Source organism: Dreissena polymorpha, chromosome 15 (assembly GCF_020536995.1).
Source record: "Dreissena polymorpha isolate Duluth1 chromosome 15, UMN_Dpol_1.0, whole genome shotgun sequence".
Taxonomy (NCBI): domain Eukaryota; kingdom Metazoa; phylum Mollusca; class Bivalvia; order Myida; family Dreissenidae; genus Dreissena; species Dreissena polymorpha.
The window spans coordinates 66943304-66956312 of NC_068369.1; the positions used below are offsets into that span (position 1 = coordinate 66943304).

The following is a 13009-nucleotide window of genomic DNA, read 5'->3' on the forward strand; positions in this document are numbered from 1 at the left end:
AAAACCAACAGCAAAAAGAAACTCCCAACAGCATACAGGCTGACATTGCTGGTAGAAAATGGACCCCAGCTTGACCAACAGTTTCTGACGCCATGCTGTTAGTCAACTGAAAGCGAACAGCATCACCACCATCATCGGTACATAGAATGTCCGAAAAGTTCAACCTCGCCTTAATAGGAATCAGCGAATCAAGATGGACTGGTTCTGTGTAGATTTAACATAATCCAGTGCTAGGCTCCGACGAACAGTTGCTAAATCAAATAGATAGACGATGTAGAACCATGAACAAGACTGCGATTCGCTCACAGCCTGTTCTGGTTTTATGATGGTTGCAAAAGCTATTTCCACTTTGCTTCTGAGTGGTAAAGGGTTAAGACATGCTTGATTCACCAATTGTGTGCCGAATTCAATCTCAACTGAGGTCTTCATAAAAGCTTGCTATATCTTTTCAGTGCATAATCTTTTTTTCGGCATACCGCGTTTAAGTCACGTAGATTGCGTTCGTTAGCGTTCGTCGGCTGTCCCTCTTATCAAATGCAATACTACCGAGTTTCAAAAAAGATCACCAACATAATCTGAAAGTTTTTTTGAAGGAATTACCAGCAGCATCGTTTGTGGCATACAATTAACCGTCGATTCAAAGTAAATATCGGAAGGAAGAAAGACTATTTTTTCTCTCCTTTCCTGTTCCTGAAGTCCAAATACTGTATTATAAAGACATTGAAGGACCAGAAGTTAAAAGTAATCAATTGGACTCTTTGGTAGCAGTTAGACAACCTCGACTTTTCTGACGATTTCGCGGCTGTTCTCTCTTGCATACAAAAACATATGCCAAAAATGCCTACATCAGCGCAGACAACTCAGCGTTACCATCAAAAGAGGGCAAAAAAAGGTTTTCAATTACAACGCAAACAACAACGCAACTATCACAGCCCAATGTGAGGCGATATAAGAGGTGGGAAACTTTACCAATCTTAGCAGAATCTTGAACAACCATGGAAGAACGGATGCAGACGTCAGAAACCATATCGGTAAAGCACAAGCCTTTTATCATCTGGGAATTCATTGAAATAAGCATCACCACTAAGTGAAGTTGAAGTCCATTCTAATCTATGGAGCAGATGCCTGGCGAACCACCGTCACCAACGTGAAGAAAATCCATGTCTTCAACAACACCTGTCTCGCGAAGATCCTGAAGATTCGCTTGCATGACAATATCACCTTTACATTATTGTGGAGCAAAATTCAGAATCCCGTTTGTGAAGAAATCGTTAAGAGACGTTAGCGATGAAAAGACCTCAACTTTCGCAATCCTGCATCCCATGCGACAACGCAGTCTCAGAGACAGATCCTGAAAATACGCTTATCTGACAAGACCAACTTCACCTTATGGGGATCAAAAAAGATGCATCTCGTTTGGGAAGACATCCCTTCATCCAAAACGACAAAGCAGTTTATCACCTAGAACTCCCAATGGAAGAAGAAGAGAGTAGCCAAAAAACACCTAGCGCCGAAATCTGGTTGCAGCTGGAGGGACTCGCTGGAGGACCGATACGCGTTGAAGAACGTTCAGAGATATTTGTCATAGAACAGGCACCACATGAGAAGATGATAAAGATGATCTCGTAAGTGATAAGGTGATAAATGTTAAAGTTATTAGTATATAACAAAATATGGTTCAACTATACACATTATGGCGCGAATCATGAAAACACCAAAGATATGCACTGCATCCAAACAACTTTTAAAATACAATGATGTATAATAGCATCATCGCCATGGAACGATCAATTCAAAGATTTGTTTTTAACCTGTTTGATGGCTAACCAAACATCACAGTTTAACAATAATTGATTGTTATTAGGCAGAAAATGAAAAAAAAAAGATTTACTTTTCACTAAACAAACGAATGATATATCACAGTATGCTATTATTTCCGAATATTCGGAACTAAATAATACTTACATAATAAGGACTTGTAAATAGATTGTCATAATGACTTTTTTTCAACATTTCGTAACGGATTCAAACACTTAATGAAAACTGTACAACAGGGAGCTAAATGAAACTTATGGCATAAATCATATTTAATACATTTTCGTTTATGAATAATGATATTTCGGACATTGAAACAATCAATATAATCTTACAAACGCGAAACGATCGAATAATTTGGAAAGTTTTTTTTTCGCTACATTTTGTAGTAACACCTGTATCATCTGAATAAAAAATTTAACTTATAACAGTCCGAATTGCAAAGTTACTCACAATCTGAAGTACAAAGATTTGAGACCTGTAAGGGACAAAAAAATTCTTTCCATTTTTGTTTAAATTCTATTTACTTTAATGCAGCTTTTGAGATAACATGTTAAACTTGAACCATTTAAAGCATCTCCAAGCCTCTTTTACTCTTTACAAACAATAATTTAGGCATTTAATGTTATCCCTAACCTTAAGTTCGATGCTACTGGACTCTTTGAATGTCCCCTTTTCTATCAGCACTTTAACGCTGGAATCAACGTCGGAACCAATGAGGGCCTCTTGCTTATTGACCTTGACAGTTTGAATCGCCGGACGCGTAACAGCAACAAGCCTGCAACTGGCGACGTCACGCAGTTCAACACCAGCCAGTGTGACGTCATATGAACCCTAGATAAAAGCAATAGATCAAGCAGGTGTCATGTTTCTTATAATAGTAATACAACGCAACTCACCAGCAAAAACAACCGAATACCTTATAACAAAACAGGAATTTTGTGTGAAAACAAGTTTTACAGCACACAAATAGCATATGGTCAGAAACTAAAAAGTTAAAAATCCACTTTTCTTTTGTAGAAGTGATGTAAAATATAAAAACCGTTGAATATATAACTGAACACTTATATATAAGATATAAGCGAAAAATTGACCAGTATGTATACTGTGCTCATATAATATTGGCCCACTGAATTTACAATTCAATTCAAAGATATGGATGAGTGAAGTCAAATTAATAATCGAAATGGACAAAACTCAAAAAACAAAAAACTTACGCATGATTGTTGAACGTTCTCCGTAGCTTGTAAAACTTCTGTTGTTACCCATTTACCTCCGTTGATACTGTGTTTAATGACCACTTCTTCGGCTTTATTATCGAGTGTCACGTGTGGAATAAATACGCGGACAGGTATCTGAGATAACAATGGAATAAAAACGCGGAAAGGTATCTGAGATATAAAAAATGGAATAAATACGCGGGCAGGTATCTGAGATAACAGTTACTTTAAATGCAAAATCTACATCAGACTTCCATGTTTTATAAGGCCTTATTTTATGTAATGCTTCATAATTGTATGATCTTTGTCAAATACAAATGACTTATTGATCAAACAAGTTACTGCAAGTGCATTGAATGGATACTATCATAAGCATGTGTTATTATACGATGTATTTTATTATATTTTTATTATTTAATGCAATCACAAGTACTTTGCGGTCACTTATGGGAAAAACATTTAATAATATGGAGGGACAAAATCGAATATTAAACCACGGGCTATTAAAACTGTTTTCTATTGCTGGTGCTCTGTTGATATTTGCTTAACCTTACCTCTGTTCCCAAGTTTCCTTTCTTCGAGTTTATGCTGATGATTCGACTGACAGCCTTTTCTTCCTTTCCCAGTACAGCCTTGTAACCGTCAAAATCGTCACTTGCCAAACACTGAATGTCTTCTTCGTACATCTCGTTGTCGGCGAAGGAAACTGCAGCTTGCATACCGTGAGACGGACTTTTACGATCATCAACTTTGTCTTTGTATCTAGAGTACGCGTAACTTTTTTTATAAAAATACATATCAATGTCCATCTGTGTTATCTTTTTCAATTAAACATTTATATATGAATACCGATATATACACATATAAATACATATAACTCTTTTACTATTTACTAACTTGTAAATTAACAAAGAAACTAACAAAAATGTCTTCACGTTCTATGTCGTTCGTTGACGGAATGCAATGCATGGAATCTGCAAATACGTGCTTTTTACCACTTATATATTTGTAAAATTCCCAAAATTAATTGATTAATTGCAATCTTTATCGAGCATCAAGGAGTCAGAACCCAAAGTAAATCTTTGGTTAAAATTTCCATAATGAGATTTGTTAATACTGGCCGGTGTTGAAAAACTCGTTCCAGCTTTAAATACACACATGACAGTTTTCCAATTGTTAGGGTCGCGACGTCTTGCCTCCTGGTCAGCCTTTTCCTGGGCAATACGCCTCTCTTTCTCCATCCTTTTTTCTTTTTCAAGTTGTTTCGTCTTTCCTCTTGACTGACGTGTATTGTTGAGGTGTGGAAATAAGAAACATTGACATGATTTTGAAAAAGTAAAAAAAATCCACTTACAACACTTCATCTATCTGCAACCCGAAATCAATTTGAACTCAAAATGGGAACGATTCTTCTTAAACAAAACGATGATACAATCTTACATATCGGTAAATATATTTCGAAAGATTAGTTTTTGGAATACTGTGCGAATTATTTAATATGTTCGACAAACTAATGATCAAATACCTCTCTCTCTTTATCATGCTTCTTGTCTTCAAAACTTTTACCTTTGCTGTTTACCCATGCATCTGTGCAACCTTTAACCAAATGAACATTAATGTTTTCTTGCACATGAAAAAAATGAAATTAATAAATTATGAAAGACTGAATTACAAAAAAACGTATTATAATAAAACTTCAAATGTTGTTTTATAATGGCCAAGTTCGTGCAAAAATAAATTTAACATTGTGTTCAATAGCATTTTGTGGTGCATTTCCTTTATTCTTTTTAAATCTTAAAGTAAGATCAAGGGTGGTATGCATATTTTTTCAACGAACATCCTGGTCTACAAAACTTTCAGATTTTCCGAACTAATAGAACAATAAACAATTGCCAAATAAGTTCGAGCACAGACAAACATCAGACAGGACCGTGCAAGATGAAGTTTTTTCCCACGAACCTTTCAGGAATTCCATGTCTTCCATTGTAAGAGAAACCCCGTCCTTGATCTTCGCCAACAGACGCTCCGTCTCGCTGATAAGCTCTGCCAGTCGGCTGTCCATTAAGTGTTTGGTTTTGGTCGCAATATTTTGTATGGACTGCAACTGTTGCAGATACATCCCCGGGACGCAGTCGCCACTCATTGGCCGCTCCGGACATTTTGTAACACTCTGGTCTACCATTCCAGAGGTCCCTGGTTCAAATCCCGGTCGAGGCACTGCAAATTTCAGAAATGCTTCAAGTGTTTCCCACCCAACTAGAGATGTACTGGTATGAAACCCAGGTAATAATCGCGTGTATCGGTGCTATACACTGAGCACGTAAAAGAACCAAGGTATCTATTCGCAAAGAGCTAGGGTATTGCACCCGGATTTCTTGTATCCCAATACTGTCTCTTCTGCTTGCTGTCTCTTCAGCAAAACCATGGACCCCATTGGAAATAAGTGCTTGCACCTTCATGGGTTATCCTTGACCACAAGGTCAAAAATAAATACAAAATAAATACAATACGTAATATGTAACTTCTTGTTTCTGAATGTGTGAACAAATTCAGGTGAATGAAATTGCATAATTCTGTTACAAACATATAACATTATGGACGGTTATTTAGAGATAAAATGCAAAGGCTTCCCGTATCTGATTAAGGATTTTATTTATATCATATTAGTGGTGTGGACTTTGTTTAATGCTAAATAAAATCTTAATTGACTACCTTTCGTCTGTTGCTGAACCTCTATCGTCAGTTGCTGAACCTTCTTCTCGACGACTTCCTTTATCCTCCGTATTTCCTCTGGTATCCTTTCCCTGAGCTCGAGCAGTCTCTGCAAGATCTTCTCAGCATAGTCACTTATCTGCGTCACTTCCGAGACGGCCACCTTAATGAGCTGCAAACGGTGTATGTGTTCTAGAAGTAATTTTCTATATTTTGCAACGGTTCACTTATCGCATTGAAACACTTAATAGTCGCTCATTGATAAACTAACACGTCCGAGATGGCAATCTCAATAAGCTGCAAACGGTGTATGTGTTCTAGAAGTACTTTTCTATATATTGCCACGGTTCACTTATCGCATCGAAACACTTTATAGTCGCTTATTGATAAACTAACACGTCCGATACGGCCGTCTCAATAAGCTGCAAACGGTGCGTGTGTTATAGAAGTAATTTTCTAAATATTGCCACGGTTCACTCATCGCATCGAAACACTTGAAAGTCGCTTATTGATAAAATAACAACGCACATGCAAAAGTTATTTAGGTCCTGACATGATCTGTAAACTCGTGTGTGTAATCGACATGAGATTTGGCGGTGCTGTGCTTCGAATCTAGTTTTCTGTTTCTTGCTTTTTGTTGAATGTTTAAACAATATTCGTACAAGTTATTTTTGTCGACAAATAAGCCAGTATCTTGTATGGCCACAACCTACGATTATAACTAGTCTATTTTACTCAGTGCAATTGGGTAAAGGAAACAATAAATGCTAAACCGAGTTACGCATGAGACGACCTTCTCCATTACATTCGTAACATTTAGAAATCTGTGTACATTATACAAACAAGGGTTGTGCTCTAAGTCTCTATTATGTATGAATTTGCATAACAGATGGTTTTTACAAATATGATAAAATGCAATGGAAATATCTCAAAATCGTCAAACAGAAATTAATACTCAACTGTTCAAATATGAACTTAAATATCAATACATTTAATTCTGGTTTATTGTCACCAACTTATGTTTTATAAAGTTGTATTAACTGCCATTCAGATAAGCCTCAGCAAATCGTTGTTAAGTAAGGAAAATTGATCTTTTGATTAATAAACAACCTTCTTTCGAATCATGATCATCGTCACCACCACCACCATCGTCATCATCATCTTCATCATCAGTATCATTATCATCATTATCACCATCACTATCATCATTATCATCATTATCATCATCATATTCTCTAAGAGATTATATGGCTTACCTTCTCCAAGTTGTCTTTGTAGGATTCGAACTTATCATCGTCCTCAGGCGGCGCGCGCAGATCCTTAAACTTCTTAATATTCCTGTCCAGAATCTTGATGGCTTTCACGTCCGCCATGGTACCGACTTCAGGTCAAAATGTGTTTCAAACTCGAATGTTAAGTCATTGGTCAACTAACAGAAGTAACTTAAAGGAACAGTCTCGGAGTTATTGGCTGTTATTCTAAACTAACGCTCTGAAATATATATTTCGACATGACGTGTACATTGTCTGACATAGAAACGCCAACGCTATCTTGTTTTCATAGAGACCAGGCTTAATATGAAAAGTATACAATTAGCACTTCTCAAGCTATTTTGCGGAAACCATCTTTTACATAAATTGCCTATGTTACCTTGTTGTCTTTCTACTGAACAAATCTCATTATGGCATTCATGAAGAACAATCATCATGAGAAAGATCTACAGTAAAAAGATCTTAAGATACGGAACGAATTTCGAAAGTGTCGAGGGAGATAAAAATTCCGTAGAAATTTGAAGACACCGAGTTCTTTGCAAAATCGTGCTTTCTTAGTACCGTATCTGTCAAAAAGTATGTAAATAATGCAATATTGTTGCACTTAATGAAAATCCGTCGTTTCGTAGCACATACAAAACAACCGTTACAAAAAAATAAGAGATTTTAGGTATATGTATTCAAACATACGGACGGATTGACGGACAGACAGAAGGACGGAAAGATCGATCTAACGGACGGATTTACAATCTTAAGTCCTCTTCTTTGAAACCGATAGAGGTCTAGTTCGCAGCAGAAAATCGAATTAATATTCACAATTTAAGGCCACCTAAATACATAAAATCAACGGATATTTCATAAAATTAAGTTAACCCATAAACAATCAGTTCTCTTTATAGCAATAGCCAAAATTTCAACGCTAGATGTGGTCTGGAAACATAGGTTGAACGAGATACAAAATCCTCATTTGTTATTGTTGTTTTTGTGACATTATATTCCATGTAAATTTCTCGCGACGCTGCCCAAACTTTTACGGGCAAACGCGAGATTGGCTTCGAAATCAATCTAGCGTTTGTCCGTGAATGTTCGGATATCGTCGCGGGAAATCCACATGAAATGTATTGTGCTACAAAAACTAAAAACGAGCAGTTTGTATCTCGTTAAATCAATGTGTTTATACCACATATAGCGTTGTAATTTTGGCTATTGCTACGATGAACACTGATTTTAAATGGTTTAACTGTATTTTACGAAATATTTACGAAAAATGCATTGATTCTGAGTCTCTATGTGGCTTTAACAGTAACCGTATGCTTGTTTTGTGTAAACTTCACTGGCCCTTCAGATGAGTCGACTTGTACAAGAAGGAAGTCGCATCGATCTCATTTGTTCTTTTCTATTTATCGTAAACAGAGCAAAGCTGAATAATGAATTTCGGCTCATCAGATCATATCATATTACGCTTCCTTCAACGTACCGTAAAATTTAAATCTTATTGAACAATAGTTAATGACAAGTTTTATTGTCATTTAAAACAAGGCGAAAAAAAGTCGTGATTTGATCTTTTAATTCCTTCAATGGAAAATCGTCGTAGGCATGTTGACCAGGAAGTCTATAAAAACAAAAAAAACAAACATCAAAGCATTATCATTTATCTGTATGTTTTACTGTAAATACGTTAACTGCATGTCTCTAAAATTGTGTAACATTGATATGTTTGCGAATAAAATAAATTATTAGTTGTTGTGTGTGGGTAAACAAACGAAGTGAAACGCATATAATTTCAGTGGCTACTTTATTATCATTCAACGATAGAAGCGATCAATGCCTTACAACTAACTAACCAGATCAGAGGTAAACATGCAGTTATGAAGAACATGGGGCGGTGCGTTGCTACGCTTCATTTACAAGTAGGCGTGGCGAAGCGGCATTATCTAAATACACAACAATTCTCCCCTTTTAATTTCATTGATCATACATGTAAATAAAAATGAACATACAAACACATGCGTTTACATGTAAATATCAATGTACACAATTCTAACAATTATAATGAATAATCAATAAAACCTTGAACATTTCAAGTTCATGACCTCTTTACTAAGCATGACCTTTTATTCATTATAGCATGCAATCAAAGAACATTAGTGAGCGTCCGAATTCGACACAGGTTGTAAAAACAACTGATGACCTGTCTTTCTCTCCTGCCAACTAAAGTTAATGTCTGTATGCCACTATAACACGTAATTGGCTTAACATTAAACCATCAGTGTCATTAGTACTGCAGGCGTTTGGGCGGGCTTCTATTGCGTAATGGATAGCGTCTTTCTGGCAATCGTAAATCCGTATCATTACAACGATTATCCCGGGACTCATTTATTTCCATCGAATTCGGTGCCGGCTGAAGTTCACTGACATTTGTGTTCGCGGCATTTAAAGTAGTGTCTAAGGGTGTGAAAACAGGTACATTTATGAAAGAATACTACTGCATTTCCGACGCGCGAAGCTGATCAACATGGCGTTTCCATGTCATATTATTCCCGATATCTACTTTGTATAATAGTGGACCATCTCGAGAAACTATTGACCCAGGGATCCATTTTTCCCTTGAAGTAGGTCTGAAATCTTGCGCTAAGACACGTTGGCCTAATTCGAATTCGCGAACTTTTCTATTGTCAGCCATTGATTATTGCATTTGACCATTAGTGACTCGTGTCTGTGTGTCGGGTATCATCAAATCAAGTTTACTGCGCAAATTCCGACCGAAAAACAGTTTTGCAGGAGTTTCCCCCGTCGTACAATGTGGCGTATTACGATATGCCAACAAGACAGTGTTGATCTTCAAATCGAAATCGGTGTTTTCATGCATTAAAGCGCGCATTGCAGATTTGAAAGAGCCATTGAACCTTTCCACAAGACCATTTGTGGACGGTTTTGCTACCGCAGTTCTTATATGACATATCCCGTTTCTCTTCATAAACAGAGAAAATTCTTCAGATGTAAATTGACAACCATTGTCTGATACTTATTGCTTGGGCAAGCCGTATCTTGCGAATATTGTACGCAATTCTTCAATTGTTCTTTCAGAAGTTATCGATTTCATTTCGATGACTTCTGGCCATTTCGAAAAGAGCATCTACGATAACCAAGCACATGCGTCCAAGAAATGGACCTATGAAATCTACATGTATTCGCTCCCAACTTGACGTAGGCCATTCCCACGGGTGTAACTGAACTTTCGCGGGCGATTTCTGTTGCATCTGACATGGTTCGCATCTTTTAACCATGTGTTCGATGTCAGTGTCAATGCCAGGCCACCAGACGTAACTACTCGCTAGTGCCTTCATTTTAACGATACCTGGATGGCTGATGTGCAATAAATCAAGCACACGTTCGCGCATCTTAATGGGAATTATCACCCTCATGCCCCACATTAAGCATCCGTGGTGAATCGTCAATTCATTTCGTCGCGCGTAATAGCCTTTCAAAAGAGGGTCATTATCATTGGTATTCCAACCTTGTTGTACTTGCCTAAATACACGTGACATAACGCGCTCCCGCCTAGTTTCACAGCTGATTTCCACGCTCGTGACCGGAATTTGTTCATATTGAGAAGTGTAGAACACATCTTCAACTGAAATTTCTTTACCTTTTTCCTTTGACGGCGCGGGTAAACGCGACAATCCGTCCACATTAGTATGCATTTTAGTACTTTTGTACTGTATATCGTAATCGAATCCAGAGAACAAATAAAGCATATCTCTGAACGCGTGCGGCAGTCGTTGCCGGAATGCTTTTGCTCGGGCTGAATATTGAAGTGAGGGGTTGGCAATCAGTAACAAATGTGAACTTTCTACCATAGAGATATGGGTAATACTTTTGTACTTCCCAATAAATTGCCAATGCTTCTCTATCGATTTGAGCATATTTCATTTCAGTTTTGGTAAATGACCTTGAAGCGAACGCAATCGGCTTTTCTGAGCCATCTGGCATAACGTGTGACAATATACCGGAAATACCGAACGGTGAGGCATCCGACGCGAGCCTAACCGGAAGTTCCGGGTTGTAGTGTGTAAGAACAGGTTCCGTAATGAGAAGTGTTTTCGACTTTTCGAACGCGCTCTGGCATTCTTTTAACCAGACGAATTTTCGATTTTTCTCGAGCAACGCGTTCATGGGCTTTGTTACGGTCGCGAGATCTGGCAGAAAACGATGGTAATAATTGAGTACCCCGAGATATGCCCTAAGTGATGTAACATCACATGGAGGTGGTGTATTCAATACCGCCTCTACTTTATCCTGACACTTCCATAAACCTTGTTCGTCAATTTCATGACCACAGAATGTAATCCTTGGCACGAAAAACTCACACTTGTCCTTATTTACTTTAATTCCATATTGCTGTAACCTACACAACACCTTTTGTAAGTTATCCAAATGCACATTATCACTTTCACCAGTAATCACCATATCATCCAGCATGCACTGCACCCCAGGAATTCCTTGAAGAATTTGGTCCATTGTGCGTTGCCATATAGCTGGAGCAGAAGAAACCCCATATAGCATCCGGTTGTAACGGTACAATCCTCGGTGGGTGTTGATCGTTAGAAACTCCTTGGTTTCGTCCTCGCATTCTAGTTGTAGGTACGCTTGTCGTATATCAAGCTTGCTGTATTTTCGCTCATTTGACAGATTGGCGAAAATGTCCTCGATTCTTGGAAGAGGATATATATCAACCTTGATTGATTGATTTACGGTAACCTTAAAATTACCGCATATTCTCACATCGCCGTTTCCTTTTACGACAGGAATGATCGGTGTCGCCCATTCACTGGTGTCCACTTTCGAGATGATTCCTTGACTCTCGAGACTGTCCAGTTCTTTCTCTATTTTTGGCTTAATAGAGTACGGTACCGGCCTAGCCTTTATGAATTTAGGCTGAGCATTTTCATTTAGGGTGAGCCTTGCCTTAATGCCCTTCACCTGTCCTATACCGTCACTAAACACGTCTTTATGTTTGTCAAGTATAGAATTTAGACGTACCTTCAGGCCTTCCGTTGTCACAGAGTTCACGTTAAAAAGTGTGTCCCAGTCCAGTTTGATGTGACTCAGCCAGTCCCTTCCGAACAGTGCAGGCCCATCACCTTTTACGATGCAAAGTCGCATTGTTCGCGATTGTCCGTTATAACTGACATGCACCATAACTGTCCCTTGTTGCTCTATGACATCGCCTGAATATGGCTTCAGTATGGAAAGAGCAGGATCGAGCTTCATATTTCCGAATCGTTTTCGAAAATCCTTGTTTGATATGAGGGTAACTGCTGATCCTGTATCAAGCTCCATGGGTACCTCGACATCGTTAATCTTCGGCTTAACGATGAATTTCCCGTTGTCTCCTTTGTTCACAGTGTTGATCACTGAAACGTTTTCCTCCATACACTGCACCGACTTAAGCTTCCTACATATAGCCTGTATATGTCCCTTTGCTTTACAGTGATGACAAACTGCATCTTTCAGTCTGCATTTATCGGAGGGGTGGTTAGTTTCCCCACAGTGGATGCACTTGGTGTTCTCTTTGGCATGTTTGTGATGCTTCCATTTCTTGGGTTTTGTTGAATGTCCAACTCGATTGACAGGCACATCGGCGGCTGCCGATAACTGTAACTCGGCGGCGTCCTTATGTGCAGCTTCCATGGCAAGCGCTATTTCTATGGCATTTTGCAGTGTCAAATCAGCGATTGACAATAATCTTCGCTGTGTTCCTGCATCTTTAAGTCCACGAACCTGTCCCTTAAAGAATCGTTCAAGTTCGATCCGAATTCACAGAATTCTGCCAACTTCCGAAGTGAAGTTACGTAACAACTCACACTTTCGCCCACTGCTTGTTTCCTCTTGTGAAACCGGAATCGTTCCGCGATTATTAACGGTTTCGGGCAAAAATGAGTTTGTAAAAGCTGACAAAGTTCCTCATACGATTTCTGGGACGGCTTT

At 38.3% G+C, this 13009-nt stretch overlaps 1 protein-coding gene across 1 annotated transcript; it reads right to left on the reverse strand.

The window, feature by feature from the left end:
* Positions 1 to 8592: 8592 nt before the first annotated feature.
* Positions 8593 to 12712, reverse strand: LOC127859818 (uncharacterized protein K02A2.6-like). Its single transcript, XM_052397322.1, has 2 exons — positions 11038 to 12712; positions 8593 to 8630 (listed from the first exon to the last, which is right to left on the reverse strand). Exons 1-2 carry the CDS (start codon positions 12710 to 12712, stop codon positions 8593 to 8595), a joined length of 1713 nt encoding a protein of 570 aa, XP_052253282.1.
* Positions 12713 to 13009: the final 297 nt, after the last annotated feature.

Excerpts from the sequence above, each read along its gene's own strand:
- LOC127859818 (XM_052397322.1), bottom strand. The coding sequence starts at position 12,712 with ATGGAAGCTGCACATAAGGACGCCGCCGAGTTACAGTTATCGGCAGCC. Across the intron at positions 8,631-11,037 it reads GTCGGATGCCTCACCGTTCG|ACTTCCTGGTCAACATGCCT; the intron begins GTATTTCCGGTA and ends TTGTTTTTATAG.